Source organism: Dryobates pubescens, chromosome 21 (genome assembly GCF_014839835.1).
Source record: "Dryobates pubescens isolate bDryPub1 chromosome 21, bDryPub1.pri, whole genome shotgun sequence".
Lineage (NCBI taxonomy): Eukaryota > Metazoa > Chordata > Aves > Piciformes > Picidae > Dryobates > Dryobates pubescens.
Window position 1 is genome coordinate 1637637 of NC_071632.1, and position 16701 is coordinate 1654337.

General features: G+C 59.8%; 2 protein-coding genes across 2 annotated transcripts in view; one reads left to right on the forward strand and one right to left on the reverse strand.

Annotated features, from left to right (window-relative positions):
• ATP2C1 (ATPase secretory pathway Ca2+ transporting 1) overlaps positions 1–435 on the forward strand; it is a 70735-nt gene extending 70300 nt beyond the window's left edge. The window contains exon 28 of the mRNA XM_054171186.1: positions 82–435. Within this exon, the coding sequence (XP_054027161.1) occupies positions 82–218 (137 nt within the window). The 3' untranslated portion in view covers positions 219–435. The remainder of the gene's footprint in view (positions 1–81) is intronic.
• Positions 436–6984: 6549 nt separating this feature from the next.
• Positions 6985–16419, reverse strand: ASTE1 (asteroid homolog 1). The gene is made up of 4 exons (XM_054171188.1): positions 15079–16419; positions 9704–9914; positions 8325–8520; positions 6985–7305 (listed from the first exon to the last, which is right to left on the reverse strand). Exons 1-4 carry the CDS (start codon positions 16390–16392, stop codon positions 7011–7013), a joined length of 2016 nt encoding a protein of 671 aa, XP_054027163.1. The 5' UTR covers positions 16393–16419; the 3' UTR covers positions 6985–7010.
• Between the last annotated feature and the right edge of the window lie 282 nt (positions 16420–16701).

Here is a 16701-nt window from a genome sequence, read left to right on the forward strand (position 1 = left end):
GGGAGGCAGCGGGCAGGCCCTGCCCCGCTGTGAGCCTGCCCTGGGCAGCAGGTTTGACAGAGGCCACTCCTCTCCCTGCAGATCTCCTGTTCCTGCTGGGCCTCACCTCCTCGGTGTGCATCGTCAGCGAGGCCATCAAGAAGCTGGAGCGGGGCAAGGAGAAGGCGCCGAGGCGCGGGGGCCCCGCCGCGCCCCCCGCCGCCTTCCTGGACGTATGATGCACGCTGCGTCCTCCCCCTGCACAGCCAGCAGGGCAGCAGACAGCAAGGCACACAGGGGGGAGCAGGACATCCTCCAGGGCTTTGGCCAAGCCCTCCCCTTCCCCTGCCTAAGGAGGAACGTTCCTGTTTCAGCACTGTTTAGGAGCTGCCTCCCAGCGGGGGGAGCAGCAAAGGAATTTATGCAACTTCGGCAACCTTCCTCCTCAGACAGCAGTTTCCTTTGGCTGGGGCTGGGGGGCTGGGGGGGTAATTTAAAGGAAGACCTAAGCCCAAGCCCCACTTCTGCACTTCAGAGCTAGGACTGTGTCCAATCCTCCTCCTAGAGATCAATATTGGAGTTGGTTTTTATTTAAACATTGTTCACTTTCACTCTGGGGGAGAGGGGAGGGGAGGGGAGGGGAGGGGAGGGGGGGACTTTGCTACTAACCCAAGGAGAAAAGAGGCTTCCCCAGGCACTGCAGGGGCTGGGCTGTCACAGGGGGGGGGCATCTTCTAGCTACTGTATTTATTGACTTCATCCTGCAGCTGTGAGAGGCTCAGCACCTCCTGCTGGCCTGGGTTTTGTATGGCCCAGGGGTGTTTTGCACAGGGGGGCACTGCTGTCAGGTCACTGTTCTGCTTCTCTCTTTTCTCTGTGATTCAGAAGCCTACTCTGCAATTTGAAGTAAATGTTTGCTTTTCTTAGCAGTGTGGTCTGTGCTTCAGGAGGGGCCCTTGCAGCAGAGCAGCAGCACACTGCCTTGGAGGGCCTGCAGAGCGCCCTCGGCCCGGGCCTTGGTGCAGGGGGACTGCTGGACCCACAGGAGTGCTGCTGAGGCAGGAGGTACTGAGAGGGTTTGCAGTGTGTGGAATGAGGAAGTGAAGGCAAAGGTCTTCAGTGGCAAATGGTGGGTTTGGAGAGAGCAGAGGGGCTGCAGCCTTCAGCTGCTAAGCCTTAGCTGCACTCAGAGCATCACAGAATGGCTCAGGCTGGAAGGGACCTCGGAGCTCATCTGCTCCAACCCCCTGCCATGGGCAGGGACAGCTCTCACCTAGACTCAGCTGCTCAAGGCTTCATCCAGCCTGGCCTTGAGCACCCTCAGGCAGGAGGCAGCCACAGCCCCCCTGGGCAGCCTGTGCCAGAGTCTCACCACCCTCACACTGAAGAACTTCTCCCTCAGCTCCACTCTAACCCTGCTCTGCCTCAGCTTCAAACCATTCCCCCTTGGCCTGGCTCCAGACACCCTCAGGGAAAGTCTCTCTGCAGCCTTCCTGCAGGATCCCTTCAGGTCCTGGCAGGCAGCTGAGGTCCTCCTGGAGTCCTGTTCTCCAGGCTGCACAGCCTCAGCTCCCTCAGCCTGGCCTCATGGCAGAGCTGCTCCAGCCCTTGGAACATCCTTGTGGCTTCTCCTCCAGGGGTTTGACCGCTTGGTGCTTTCTCTAGCAGTCCCAGGCAAGCGCAGATGAATGCCAGTTGGTCCTCTCAGCTTGGAAGTGCTGCTGCCCAGACTCACCAGGGCTTGTCAGGGGCCCTCCCCCAGCCCCAGGCTCCTGTTGTGAACAAGGTATTTCAGTCTGGACAGGCAAGGATGCTTCCTCCTCTTCTGAAGTTTGCTGTGGCAGGGTGAGTGTCACAGGGTGTCCCTGACCCCAGCTGTGCCACACTAAGCTTTGCTGTGCTTGTACTGAAGAACTTCTCCCTCAGCTCCAGTCTAACCCTGCTCTGCCTCAGCTCCAAACCATTCCCCCTTGGCCTGGCTCCAGACACCCTCAGGGAAAGTCTCTCTGCAGCCTTCCTGCAGGATCCCTTCAGGGACTCCCTCAGGGTCTTGTCCAGGCTGAGGAAGCCCAGGTCCCTCAGCCCCTCCCCACAGCAGAGGTGCTGCAGGGGTTTCAGTCTGGCCAGGAAATGACCTTTCCACCTCCTCTGCACCTCAGTTTGCTGTGGCAGGGTGAGTGTCCCAGGATGTGAGTGACTCCAGCTGTGCCACACTGACCTTTGCTGTGCTTCCCCATGCAGGATGGAACAGGGGCAAGCCATCCAGTCCAGCTCAGTCTCACTGCTCCCAGTTCCACTGCCCCTCTGGCTCCCCTCCTGCTCACTTCACCTAGCAGCAGCTGGCAGAGCTTGGTCTCCACAGCAGCTGGAGCCCTAGTGGGCATGAACAGATACAGAATAAGGTTGGAAGAGACCTTCAAGATCGAGTCCAACCCATCAACCAATCCAACACCGCCCAAACAACTAACCCACAGCACCAAGCACCCTGTCAAGTCTTCTCCTAAAAACCTCCAGTGATGGCGACTCCACCACCTCCCCAGGCAGCCCATCCCAATGTGCAATCACTCTTTCTGTATAGAACTTTTTTCTAACATCCAGCCTGAACCTCCCCTGGCACAGCCTGAGACTGTGTCCTCTTGTTCTGGTACTGCTTGCCTGGGAGAAGAGACCAACATCCGTCTGTCTACAACCTCCCTTCAGGTAGTTGTAGAGAGTAATAAGGTCACCCCTGAGTCTCCTCTTCTCCAGGCTAAGCAACCCCAGCTCCCTCAGCCTCTCCTCGTAGGGCTTATGTTCCAAACCCCTCACCAACTTTGTTGCTCTTCTCTGGACTCGTTCCAGCAAGTCAACCTCCTTCCTAAACTGAGGGGCCCAGAACTGGACACAGGACTCAAGGTGTGGCCTAACCAGTGCAGTGTACAGGGGCAGAATGACCTCCCTGCTCCTGCTGGCCACACTGTTCCTGATGCAGGCCAGGATGCCATTGGCCCTCTTAGCTGCCTGGGCACACTGCAGGCTCATGTTCAGTCTACCGTCGACCAGCACCCCCAGGTCCCTCTCAGCCTGGCTGCTCTCAGCCACTCTGACCCCAGCCTGTAGCTCTGCATGGGGTTGCTGTGGCCAATGTGCAGAACCCGGCACTTGGATGTGTTCAATCTCCTGCCCTTGGCCTCTGCCCATCTGCCCAGCCTGTCGAGGTCCCTCTGCAGAGCCTCTCTACCCTCCAGCAGATCAACTCCTGCCCCCAGCTTGGGGTCATCAGCAAATTTACTGCTGATGGACTCAATGCCCTCCTCCAGATCATCAATAAAGATGTTAAAGAGCATGGGGCCCAGCACTGATCCCTGGGGCACACCACTGGTGCCTGGCTGCCAGCTGGCTGTGGCACCATTCACCACCACTCTCTGGGCTCGGCCCTCCAGCCAGTTCCTAACCCATGGCAGTGTGCTCCCATCCAAGCCATGGGCTGACAGCTTGGCCAGGAGTTTGCTATGGGGAACGGTGTCAAAGGCCTTGCTGAGGTCCAGGTAGACTACATCCACAGGCCTCCCCACATCCACCAGGCGGGTCACCTGATCATAGAAGGAGATCAGGTTGGTCAGGCAGGACCTGCCCTTCCTAAACCCATGCTGGCTGGGCCTGATCCCTTGGCCATCCTCTAAGTGTTGTGTGATTGCACTCAGGATGACCTGCTCCATAATCTTGCCTGGCACTGAGGTCAGGCTGACAGGCCTGTAATTCCCTGGCTCATCCAACCAGCCCTTCTTGTGGATGGGTACCACGTTGGCCAGCTTCCAGTCAGCTGGGATCTCTCCAGTGAGCCAGGACTGATGAAAAATAATGGAGAGTGGCTTGGCCAGCTCATCTGCCAGCTCTCTCAGCACCCTAGGATGGATCCCATCTGGTCCCATGGACTTGTGGGGGTCCAAGCTGCTGAGGAGAGCTCCTATCACTTGCTCATGGAACAAAGGGAAACCATGCAGCTCCCTGGCTCCCTCTGCCAGTTCTGCAGGCCAGCTGTCTGGTAGACGTTCTTTCCAGGTAGTAAAAACTGAGGCAAAGAAGGTGTTAAGTACCTCTGCCTTTTCCTCATCCTGTGTTACAACATTTCCTTCTATGTCAACCAAGGAGTGGAGGTTGTCCCTGCCCTTCCTCTTGCTATTAATATATTTATAGAAGGACTTTTTGTTGTCCTTCACATCAGAGGCCAGTTTAAGTTCCAAATATGCTTTTGCCTCCCTAATTTTCCTCCTACATGCCCTAGCAACCTCTTTAAACATTCCATGGGTTGCCTCACCTTTCTTCCAAAGATTATACACCCTCTTTTTTTCCCTTAGTTCTATTAAAAGTTCATTACACAGCCAGGCTGGCCGTCTGCCCCGGCGGCTCCTCTTCCGGCACATTGGCACAGCCTGCTCCTGAGCCTTCATCAGCTCTTTCTTGAAGCAGGTCCAGCCCTCCTGGACCCCTTTATTTGTAAGGGCTTTCTCCCAAGGAACCCTCTGAATTGTTTCCTTGAGCAACCTGAAGTCCGCCCTCCGGCAGTCCAGAGTGGAGGTCTTCTTGCTGGCCCTCTTAGCTTGACTGAATACTGAAAATTCTATTATTTCATGGTCACTGGCCCCTAAACAGCCTCCGACCACCACATCACCCACCAGCCCTTCCCTGTTGGTGAAGAGGAGGTCAAGCAAAGCCTTGCCCCTGGTAGGCTCACGCAGCACCTGGGATAAGAAGCTGTCCTCCATGCACTCTAAGAACCTCCTAGACTGCCTCCTCTCTGCTGTGTTGAGATCCCAGCAGATGTCAGGCAGGTTGAAGTCGCCCATAAGGACAAGGTCAGGTCTTGTCACACAGCTGAGTGAGAAGCTGCAGTGGGTCACAAATGAGAGCTGCAGCACTCCCCTGCAAGCCTGCCTGCTCAGCCTGGAGGCAGGCACTGTTGTTTTCAGCACAGAGGAGCAGTGTTTGCATGCAGAGAGGTGTCCCTGTGTCAGCAGCCACAAAGAACAGCTGAATCCTGCCCTCAGAACATGTTTCCAGTGCAGGAACTGAGCCAGCACCCCCAAAGCATTCTCTAAATGCCCTGAGCCAACAGCAGCCCTTTCCAGCCAGAGTGGAACACTGGAGGAGCTTCTGAGCTGCCTGCTTCATACAGTCATGGAATGGCTTGGGTTGGAAGGGACCTCAAAGCTCATCCAGTTCCAAGCCCCTGCCATGGGCAGGGACACCTCCCACAGCCCAGGCTGCTCAAGGCCTCATTCAGCCTGGCCTGCAACACCTCCAGGGAGGAGGCAGCCACAGCCTCCCTGGGCAGCCTGTGCCAGAGTCTCCCCACCCTCACTGCATCTCCACTCTCAGTCTCCCCTCTCCCAGCTCAAAGCCATTGTTCCCCATCCTGGCACTGCCAGCCCTTGTCACAAGTCCCTCCCCAGCTCTCCTGGAGCCCCTCCAGGTACTGGCAGGCTGCTCTGAGGTCTCCCTGGAGCCTGCTCTTCTCCAGGCTGAACAGCCCCAACTCTGCCAGCTGAGGTGCTCAGCCCTCTGAGCATCTCAGTGACCTCCTCTGGACCCTCTCCAGCAGCTCCAGGTCCTTCTTGTGCTGGGCAGTGACAAGAAGCTGAAGCTCCATCCTGAGCACAGCTCAGTGCCTGCAATGCTCCAAGCACAACCTCCTTGTCCCCAGGCAGGGGCAGTGATTCTGCAACTTCCCTTTGAATCTGACCTGCAAGGCTGCAGTCACCTCAAACCCCCCAAAGCCTTGAGGGAGATGGCTGAGGGGCTTGAGTGCACCCCCAGCAAGCTCCTGGTGAAACAAAGCTGGGGGATGGTGGCTGACAGCCCTCAGGCTGTGCTGCCATCCCACCAGAGCTGGGCAGGCTGAGAGCTGCCTGCAGGCAAACCTCAGGAAGGACAATGAGGACAAGAGCAGAGTCCTGCAGCTGGGCAGAAACAACAGCAGGCACCAGGACAGGTTAGAGGCTGCCCTGATGGAGAGCAGCTCCAGGGAGAAAGACCTTGGAGTGCTGCTGGGCAGCAAGTTCTGCATGGGACAGCAAGGTGCCCTGGGGGCCAAGAGAGCCAATGGCATCCTGGGGTGCAGCAAGAGAAGTGTGGCCAGCAGGGCTGGGGAGGTTCTGCTGCCCCTCTGCTCTGCCCTGCTGAGACCACAGCTGCAATCCTGTGTCCAGCTCTGGGCTCCCCAGTTCCAGAGAGACAGAGACCTGCTGGAGAGAGTCCAAGGGAGAGCCAGGAGGATGCTTAGGGGCTTGAGCATCTCCCCTGGGAAGAGAGACTGAGAGCCCTGGGGCTGTTTAGTCTGGAGAGGAGAAGGCTGAGAGGGATCTGATCAATGTCTATCAATAGCTGAGGGCTGGGGGGCAAGGGGAGGGGGCCAAGCTCTATGGGTGGTGCACAGCAATAAGCCAAGGAACAAAGGAGACAAACTTGAATGTAGTCTCCTCAAGATGAGGAGAAACTTCTTTGGTGTGAGGCTGCTGGAGCCTGGAGCAGGCTGCCCAGAGAGGTTGTGGAGTCTCCTGCTCTGGAGCCTTTCCATCCCCACCTGGCTGTGTTCTGTGTGCCCTGCCCTGGGTGCTGCTGCTCTGGCAGGGGGCTGGGCTGGATCATGGAATCAGTAAGGTTGGAAAAGACCTCAGAGATCATCAAGTCCAGGCTGTCACCCAGCACCTCCTGACTAAACCATGGCTCCAAGTGCCTCATCCAATCCCCTCTTGAACACCTCCAGGGATGGGGACTCCCAATGATCTCTGGAAGTCCCCTCCAAGCTCTCCTGTGCTGTGGTACAGTCAGGAAGAGGAACTCCTCTGGAACAGTCCAGCTCTGCAACTCAGCAATTCCAAACCTTTCCAGACCAAAGCAAGCAGTTCCAAAGAGCAGCTCTTAGGAAGTGTCAGCCACAAACCCTTCAGTAACAGCCAGGGTGCCCTGAGGCAGGAAGTGTTGCTCAGGCTTGGGGCAGGTCCCAGCCCAGTGCCAGGGCTGCCACCTGCACCCTGCCAGGGCTGCTGCCCTCAGTCCTCCCCTTGCAGGGATGCAAACCTGTTCCCAGAGCAGAGCTGCTGAGCTCCTGGCACAGCACACCTGGGAGGCTTTTGCTTCTTCCCAGATGCTTTCTTCTTTCTGCAGGACCCAGCTGTGGCTGTGGCCATCTTCTGGAAGAAGTCTGGAGCCACAGCTGCCTCCACTGTCCTGAGCAGGAGCTGATAGAGCCCAGTCAGTCTCTGGGAGACACTGAAGAGGTTTTCCACTGAAGCTGCTGACTTCAGCTCTTGGCAGAGCCTGTGGACGAGGGTCCCACTGTAAAGCCTGCCCAAGGGAAGGAGAGAAGCCTCCTTTAGCAGGAGCATGCAGGGGCAGTGGCTAAGGGAAAAGCCAGCAGCAGGCTCCTGGGGGACACCTTCTGCTCAGGGTCCTTCTCCATATCACTGGCAAAGGAGGTCATGTTCTGGCCTAAACTCCTTTGGCTGTAGACTCCCAGAATGGGTTGGGTTGGAAGGGACCTTGAAGCTCATCCAGTTCCAAGCCCCTGCCATGGGCAGGGACACCTCCCCCCAGCACAGGCTGCTCAGGGCCTCATCCACCTCCAGGGAGGAGGCAGCCACAGCCTCCCTGGGCAGCCTGTGTCAGAGTCTCCCCAGCCTCACTGCAAAGAACTTCTCTAACATCCAAACTGCCCTCCTTGACATGAAATCCATTCCCTCTTACCCAGCCACTACAAGCTCCTGCAAAAGTCCTTTCCCAGCTTTCTTCTAGGGGCAAAAAAAGCTTCAGGAATGCTAAGGGAGCTCCTCACAGAATGAGTCCATGATCCTGGTGCCAAAGGAGCTTAACACAGAACATGAAAACACTCAGGGGGTTGGAGGAGCTCTGCTGCAAGGACAGGCTGAGGGAGCTGGGGGTCTGCAGCCTGGAGAGGAGAAGGCTCCAGGGAGACCTAAGAGCAGCCTGCCAGGACCTGAAGGGGGCTACAAGAAGGCTGCAGAGAGGCTGTTCCCAAAGGCCTGCAGGGACAGGACCAGGGGCAATGGCTTCAAACTAGAGCAGAGCAGATTGAGATTGGATGTGAGGAACAAGTTCTGCACCAGGAGGGTGGTGGAACACTGGCACAGGTTGCCCAGGGAGGTGGCTGAGGCTCCATCCCTGGAGATGTTCCAGGTGAGGCTGGACAGGGCTCTGGGCAACCTGATCTAGCTGGGGATGTCCCTGCTGAGTGCAGGGGGTTGGACTGGGTGAGCTTTGCAGGTCCCTTCTGGCCTGGACTATTCTGTGACAAGCACCATGGGGACAGGGCTGGTGTGGAGAGCAGGTCTCTGACCCATCCTTACCTACTCAGGTCTGGCTCAGCCAGGGGAGCAGAGAGGAGCTGGTTCAGGTACAGTCCCATCTGCAGACAGCACTGCCACTGGCAGAAGCTGTGAGCAGCATCCAGGTCAAACTCCTCTCTTGGCAGTTTCTTTTCCTTCCACTTTACAAACTGGTTGTAAGCCACACTGTCATCTTCAGCAGGTGACACTGGGGGACCTGGGGGAGAAATGGAAGCTGGATGCAAACCAACAGTGCAAGAGGAACCTCCAGGGGGCTTCAGACCCCAGTTCCCTTGCAGGAACCATCAATAACATCTTCAGGTTTCTCAGGCTGGTCATTAGAGAGCTAAACCTGAGTGAGAAGGGAAGTGCAGGAATGTTCCTGAGCCTGCAGTCAGGAGCTGTGTGTCAGGCCATCTGTTCTGTCAGCATGGCAGGAGCTGAAGGAAGTCTTCATCCTTGGCCACCCATGGAAGGAGGCCCAGAGGCAATGCCAGCACAGCTCTGCAGGGGATGAAGAGGAGTCAAAGAGTTTCTGATGTTCAGTGCCTCCAGCCTCTCACCATGCTCAGGTGAAGGTGCTGACACCCCTCAGCAGCTCCAAGTCCAGGGGACAGAAGAGTCACAGCCAGGAGCTGTTCTCTTTGCTGCACAACTACAGGGTTCATTTCCTTTTACACTTCTACAGCTCAGTCTTCAGCTCTGAAGAAGTCATCTCCAGAGAGCACACTGATGAGGCTCAGCAAGAGCAAGGGCAGGGCCCTGCACCTGGGCCAGAACAATCCTCACTGTCAGTACAGACTGAGGGAGGAGGTGACTGAAAACAGCCCTGAGGAAAAGGAGAAGCTGGGCAGCAGCAGGCAGTATGAGCCTGCAGCACAGAGGCCAAGGGCAGCCTGGGCTGCAGCCAAAGCAGCTTGGCCAGAGATGGAGAGAGAGGATCCTGACCCCCTGCTCTGGGGAGACCTCACCTGCAGGGCTGTGTCCAGCTCTGGAGCCTTCAACACAGGAAGGACCTGGAGCTGATGGAGAGGGTCCAGAGGAGGCAACAAAAATGCTCAGGGGGTTGGAGCAGCTCTGCTGTGAGGACAGGCTGAGGCAGCTGGGGGTGTTCAGCCTGGGGAAGAGAAGGCTCCAGGGAGACCTGAAGGGTCTCCAATACCTGCAGGGGGATTGGAGTGGGTGAGCTTTGGAGGTGCCTTCCAACCCAGCCCAGCTGGCAGAGCACTGCTGTGCCTACAGAACAGGGAGCTGAGGGCCTGCTCTGGTTCTCTGCTCTGCAGCAGGGCCAAGGATGTGGTACCCCAGGATAACTCACCTGGGGTCAGACAGCTTGCCACCAGTGGGGAGAGATGAGTGAGGGGGGAGCAGCTGAACAGCTAAAGCCTTTGCAGACCTACCTGCACGAGTTGCTGTCCTGTGCAGCTCTCCAGACACCATCATGAGAAGCAAAGCCTTCAGCTGGTGGCTCCTCACTGGGGGCTCTGAGCAGCGCAGCCAGTGGCAGGTGACAGCAGCAGGGAGCTGCAGGTGGCTGGGGACAGCTGCCAGGGAACTCATCTGCACCCCCAGAGTCCCCAGCAGGAGTGCCTGGCGGCAGGACAGGGGCACCTGGCAGCAGAGAGAGAAGGCTGAGTGGCAAAATGAAAGCAGGAAGCTTCCCCTGCTGGGAGCAACCTCCCACAGGCAAAGGAGCTGGGGCTTCAAGGAGCCACTGCCTGCCCTTGGGGGAAGAGAAAGGCCAAGGCTCGTGGATGCTCTGCAGGGGAGAGGTGTCTGGGGCTTTCCAAACTGCACAGCTGAAGGGTAGGTGGAAGGATAAAGGCTGAGGTTAGGCTGGAAGAGGTTTCAGAGCCTGCCTCACATCAGATGGCTTCATTTCAACTGTGCAGCAGCTGGCTTGCTCCTGTGCAGAGGCTCCTGGCAGGCCTGCTGGAGCTCTGCAGGGGGCAGCAGTGTGGCCAAGGGGCTCCTGGGGGGCATTCAGAGGAGTGTGGCCAGCAGGGCCAGGGAGGTTCTCCTCCCCCTCTGCTCTGCCCTGCTGAGACCTCACCTGGAATATTGCATCCAGCTCTGGGCTCCCCAGCTCAGGAGGGACAGGGATCTGCTGGAGAGTCCAAGGGAGGGCTGCAAGGATGCTGCAGGGACTGCAGCACTGCCTGGGGAGGAGAGGCTGAGAGCCCTGGGGCTGTTCAGTCTGGAGAGGAGAAGGCTGAGAGGGATCTGATCAATGTCTATCAATAGCTGAGGGCTGGGGTCAGGGGGGAGGGGACTGCAAGAGACTCAACCTTGACTCTCCTGATGTGAAGCAACAAAGACAAAATCACCTTTGCTCCTCACCCAGCCAACAGCTGCCAAGGGAGGGGATGGTGGATAAGGACTCCCTGGAATGTGCACAGAGATCATCCCCAGCCATCAGCTGCCCCAGAAGGGAGGCTGGGGAACAGGACAATGGATTCACCACCTGGCCACATCCCTAAAGGCTGCAGCAAAGACCTGAGCAGTGCCTGCTCAGGAGAAGGAAACACAGGAGACAAAGGGATGGACACAGGGGAAAAGACATCACCATGGAGCCTGGAGGCTGCAGACCAGGAGCAGCACTCTCTCTCTGCCTTAAGTTCCACCTCCTGCAACGCAGGGGGCTGAAGAGGCTGCTCAGAGAAGGGACTTGGGGATCTCTCCCTCCCCTCCTCCAGTGGAGGACAGCACAGCCAACAGGGATGAGCTCTCCTCCATGCCAAAGCAGCAGCAGCCTTCCTCCACACACCCAAACTGGCCTGGGGGGTCTGCTAATAGAATTCCTCTTCTCCCTCCCTCCACTGTTTCCCTCTCTCTCCCTTCTTCTGTTTCCTCCACTTGATTCTGTTAATAAAAAGCCCTGAGGGCTATTGACATTTTGCCCTCATTTGTGCCTCTCATTTCCTAGCACAGCAATGGGCACAGGGGCTGAGGCTGCTGCCCTCTCTGGGGCAGCCACAGGGGCTGAGGCTGCTGCCCTCTCTGGGCCCAGCCACAGGGGCTGAGGCTGCTGCCCTCTCTGGGCCCAGCCACAGGGGCTGAGGCTGCTGCCCTCTCTGGGCCCAGCCACAGGGGCTGAGGCTGCTGCCCTCTCTGGGGCAGCCACAGGGGCTGAGGCTGCTGCCCTCTCTGGGCCCAGCCACAGGGGCTGAGGCTGCTGCCCTCTCTGGGGCAGCCACAGGGGCTGAGGCTGCTGCCCTCTCTGGGGCACCCACAGGGGCTGAGGCTGCTGCCCTCTCTGGGGCACCCACAGGGGCTGAGGCTGCTGCCCTCTCTGGGCCCAGCCACAGGGGCTGAGGCTGCTGCCCTCTCTGGGGCAGCCACAGGGGCTGAGGCTGCTGCCCTCTCTGGGCCCAGCCACAGGGGCTGAGGCTGCTGCCCTCTCTGGGCCCAGCCACAGGGGCTGAGGCTGCTGCCCTCTCTGGGCCCAGCCACAGGGGCTGAGGCTGCTGCCCTCTCTGGGCCCAGCCACAGGGGCTGAGGCTGCTGCCCTCTCTGGGGCAGCCACAGGGGCTGAGGCTGCTGCCCTCTCTGGGGCAGCCACAGGGGCTGAGGCTGCTGCCCTCTCTGGGCCCAGCCACAGGGGCTGAGGCTGCTGCCCTCTCTGGGGCAGCCACAGGGGCTGAGGCTGCTGCCCTCTCTGGGCCCAGCCTCTGCTCAGCTGCACCCTGGCACAGGCCAAGGGGCAATGGATGGAAACTGCAGCACAGGAGGTTCCACCTCAGCATGAGGAGGAACTTCTTGACTGTGAGGGTCCCAGAGGCCTGGAGCAGGCTGCCCAGGGAGGTTGTGGAGTCTCCTGCTCTGGAGCCTTTGCAGCCCTGTCTGGATGTGTTCCTGTGTGCCCTGTGCTGGATCCTATGGTGCTGCTCTGGCAGGGGGTTAGACTGGAAGCTCTCCAGAGGTCCCTTCCAGCCCCTGACATGCTGTGAGCTGTGAAAACAGTGCAACCCTCCTGCATAAAAGTGACTCTGGGATGGTAAATACATAAAGAAGTCTCTAACCCCCCTTTAATTTTGTGCCTCTTGGCAGCTGCTGTAGCTGTGGGATGCAGTGGTGGTGGCTGGGCTTGATGTGTTGGGGCTCAGAGGGGCACACTGCAGGCCTCAGCCTTCAGTTCCCACCTCCTGGCATGAGTCTCCTCTTGGTTGTGCCACTCAGCTTCTAAGAGGTGGTGCTGCAAATATGTCCCCAAGCTCCTGCATGCACAGAGTGGCAGCAGGAGGTCCCACTGTAACTCAAGCATCTTGTGGGGCTTGGGTTGGCCTGCTGAGGGACCTGGGGGTGCTCAGCCTGGAGGAGAGGAGGCTCCAGGAGACCCAAGAGCAGCCTGCCAGGACCTGAAGGGACTGCAGAAAGGCTACAGAGAGACTGTTTGCAAAGGCCTGCAGGGACAGGACCAGGGGCAATGGCTTCAGACTAGAGCAGAGCAGGTTGAGATTGGATGTGAGGAACAAGTTCTGCACCAGGAGGGTGGTTGAGGCTCAGGTTGCCCAGGGAGGTGGTTGAGGCTCCATGGCTGGAGATATTCCAGGTGAGGCTGGCCAGGGCTCTGGGCAGCCTGATCCAGAGGAGGATGTCCCTGCTGAGTGCAGAGGGGTTGGACTGGATGAGCTCTGGAGGTCCCTTGCAGCCCAGCCCAGTCTGTGACACTCAGGCAGACATCCCCACAGGAGCAGACAAACTGACTTCAGCTTCCCCAGAATCACAGCATGGGTTGGGGTGGCTTGGAAGGGACCTTAAAACTCATCCAGTCCCAACCCCAGCCATGGGCAGGGGCTCCTCCCACCAGCCCAGCTTGCTCAAGGCCTCATCCAGCCTGGCCTTCAACAGCTCCAGGGAGGGACACCCACAGCCTCCCTGAGCAACCTGTGCCAGTGTCTCACCACCCTGCCAAGAATTCATTCCCCCTCTCCAGCCCCAGCCTCCCCTCTTCCAGCTCAGAGCCACTGTCCCTCATCCTGTCACTACAGACTGTTAGCAGTTCTTCCCCAGCTTTCCTGGAGGCTCCTTCAGGTCCCCCTGGAGCCTTCTCTTCTGCAGGCTGAGCAGCCCCAGCTCTCTCAGCCTGTCCCCACAGGGGAGGTGCTCCAGCCTCTGATCACCTTCAACCTCCTCTGCTCTCAAGCACTTCCCATGCAGATGACCTTCCAACCTCCTCTGCATTTGGGAAGGGAAGCTGCTCTCCCAGCTGAGGCTTCAGCTCACTGAACCAACAGCTTCCAGGCCCAGCCCCCTGTGCTGCATCACTGATGCTTCTGCCAAGACACACAGGAGTGTTCACCCTCTCAAGCCTTTGCACCTTGCTGCTGTGAAGGGTCTGGGTGGGGGCCCTGGGAGCCCCATCTCTGGAGCACTTGATGGTCACAGTGCCACCAGACCTGCCTGATATGGCCACCAGCATGTGGAGAACCACACAAGTGTTTCAGGGGGAGTCCATCCATCAGCCTAGCACCACCCTGGCCACCCAACCACGGCCCACAGTGCCATGGCCACTCCGGGCACCACCTCCCTGACCACACTGTCAGCACAAAGCCACTCAGCACAGCCTGTGCCTGCTGCTGTTGGCAGCTCAGCTGGAGGCCAGAGGGCACAGGGCACGAGGCTGAGGCCTGCAGTGCCCAAAGGCACGGGCCCCACTGCCAGCTGTGCCAGAAGTGCCTGCATGCAGAACCTCATCTGGGCAGCCTGGGGGATGGGAGAGGCCTTCCCATTCACAGCCCTAAGGCTCAGAGTGCCAGCAGATGGACTGGCTCATGGTGGCTGAACTCACCCAACAGCTCTCCTTTGGCCTCAGGTGCCAAGCAAGGTCTGGCAAGCAGCAGGGTCCACGCTCCCTGCCAGCAGGCTGTGTCCTGCTGAAGCTGCTGGCCAGCTGCAGGCTGTGCAGGTGAAGGCATGCCTAGTAACAAAGGCCAGGGCTTGTGTCACAGCAAATGCAAACCCAGTCAGGGCAGGGATGGTGCCCCTGCACTCAGCACTGCTGAGGCCACACCTTCAGTGCTGGGTGCAGTTTTGGGGCCCTCACTCCAAGGAGGACATTGAGGAGCTGGAGCAGGTCCAGAGAAGGGCAACAAAGCTGGGGAAGGGTCTGGAGAAGAGGGCTGGGGAGGAGCAGCTGAGGGAGCTGGGGGTATTTAGAGTGGAGAAGAGGAGGCTGAGGGGAGACCTCATTGCTCCTACAAGTCCCAGAAAGGAGGTTGCAGTGAGGTGGAGGTTGGTCTCAGGTGATAGGAGCAGAAATGGCCTGAAATTGTGCCAGGGGAGGCTTAGCTTGGAGAGAAGGAACAATTTTTTTTGCTGCCAGAGTGGTCAGGGTCTGGCACAGGCTGCCCAGGGAGGTGGTGGAGTCCCTACCCCTGTGGCCATGGCAGCTGGGGGTCTGGTTCAGTGGCCATGGTGGGGCTGGGCTCAGAGATGGCCTCTGAGGGCTCTTCCAGTGAAAGACCTCTGTGAGTCCCTGAAGTTCTGGGGTGGCACCTTGCACTCCTCTCTCATGAAGAGCTGAGTCCCTAAGTGTCAGTGCAAGAGCATAGCAAGGATGAAGGGAGGGCTCTGGATGGAGGCTGCAGGCCATGCCACAGGCACACTCAGCCAGGCTGTCAGTGGGGACAGGAAGGGAAGGAGGTGAAGACAATTTGTGCAGCCCCAAGGTGCCTCTGCATGAAGCTGTCAGCGACAGTTAGCAGCCGGCCAGCTGACTGTTGTCACCCACGGCAGGAACACCTCCCCGGGCCCTGCCCTGCCAAGCATTTACCTCCGTCAGCTTGTCCAAAGGGAAAGGATCACCACACGGCTCAGTGGGCAAGCTTGCTGCCCGCACGTTTGTTTTCTGAATGGTCTTGTGGAGCCTGCCAAACTCGCACACGACCGGCGGCTGGGCGCTGTGCCCGCCGGGAGGGGCGGCGGGGCCGCCCCGCGGCTGCCGCAGCAGCAGTCCGTAGATCACCCGCCGGATGGGCAGGGCCGCGCCGTGCGCGCTCGGCCGCCGCATGTTCTCCACTTGAACACGGAGGAAGATAGATCGCAGCAGCAAGACATTGCTGACGAAGGGGTCCAGCCGCCCCCGCGCCAGGGCGCTCAGCACCCACTGCGGCACGCCCGCGCTGCCGGCGGCCGCGCACTCGTACCTGCCGCTCTCGAAGAAGTCCTCCAGCTTCACCTCAGAGGGAGTGTAGTCGTCCATCGCCGCGCACAGCAGCTCCCGTACCTCCTCCCTGCGGCGCGCCTTCAGGTGCTCCAGCACGCCGTCGACGGCCTGGGCGGGCCGCGGGAACTGCGCGAGCCAGCGGAGGAGCGCCCGGAGGCGGCCGTGCCGGGCCCCGCCGCCCGCCGCGCCGCCCCGCGCCAGCCGCGCCCGGCTGTAGAACGCCTCCAGGCCGCCCAGGCACACGTAGTCGTTGCCGCTCATGACGGCGAAGAGGGGCAGCAGGCTCTTGTCGAGGGGAGCGAAGTGCTTGCAGAATCTCTCCACGGAGAAGCGGCGGGCGGGCACGTAGCAGCCCCGCGGCTCCTCGGCGGCGCCGACGCTCTGCCACTGGAAGTGGTTCAGGGGGCAGTAGCCGCCCGGCAGATCGAAGACGCAGAAGTCGCTGTCGAGGGAGAGGACGGGGCAGCCCCAGCGGCTGGCCAGCCCGGCGATCTCCCGGTCGGCCTCGGCGAAGCACTGCACGAAGGGCACGGCGAGGCGGCGCAGCTCCTGCACGAAGGCTTCGCGGGTCAGCAGCGGCGCCACCTGCCCGCCGCCGCCCTGGGAGAGGCTGCAGGCCTTCCGCAGCCGATCGGCCGCGCGCTCCCGCAGCACCGGCAGCTTCCTGTCGCTGAGGTCGCGGCCGCCGTCCAGCACTACGAAGGGCGAGATGCGGCAGCGCCGCAGGCTGCCGAAGAACTCGCTCACGGCCGCCGCGAAAGGGCCGTAGTCGCCGCCGCGCCGCAAGTCGGAGGCAGAAGCGAAGCAGAGGTAGTAGTAGAGGCTGCTGCCGTCAACGACCAACTTAGTATCACTCACCCGCAGCTCAGTGAAGAACGAGCCGCGCTCTTCCACGAAGCTCTTCAGGCCCCACACGCCCATAGCTCCCGCGGCGCGATCCGCCAGCAACTGCCCACCGCCGGAAGTGCCCTTGAATAGGGGAGAGGACTCCACCAATCGCGGCTCCGCGCTGCCGGAAGTGGCTCTGGGGGAAGAAGGAGGACTCCACCAATCGCGGCTCTTCTGCGTCTCCCCGCCTACTGCGCTCAGCGCGCCTGCGCGGCCCCTTCCGGCGGCGTCTCCTAGCGACGTTTCCTAGCGACGGCGTCCCCCTCGCGACGGCGTCCCCCTCGCGACGGCGTCCCCCTCGCGACGGCGTCTCCGGGCGACGGCTGGGCCGCGGCGGGCGCG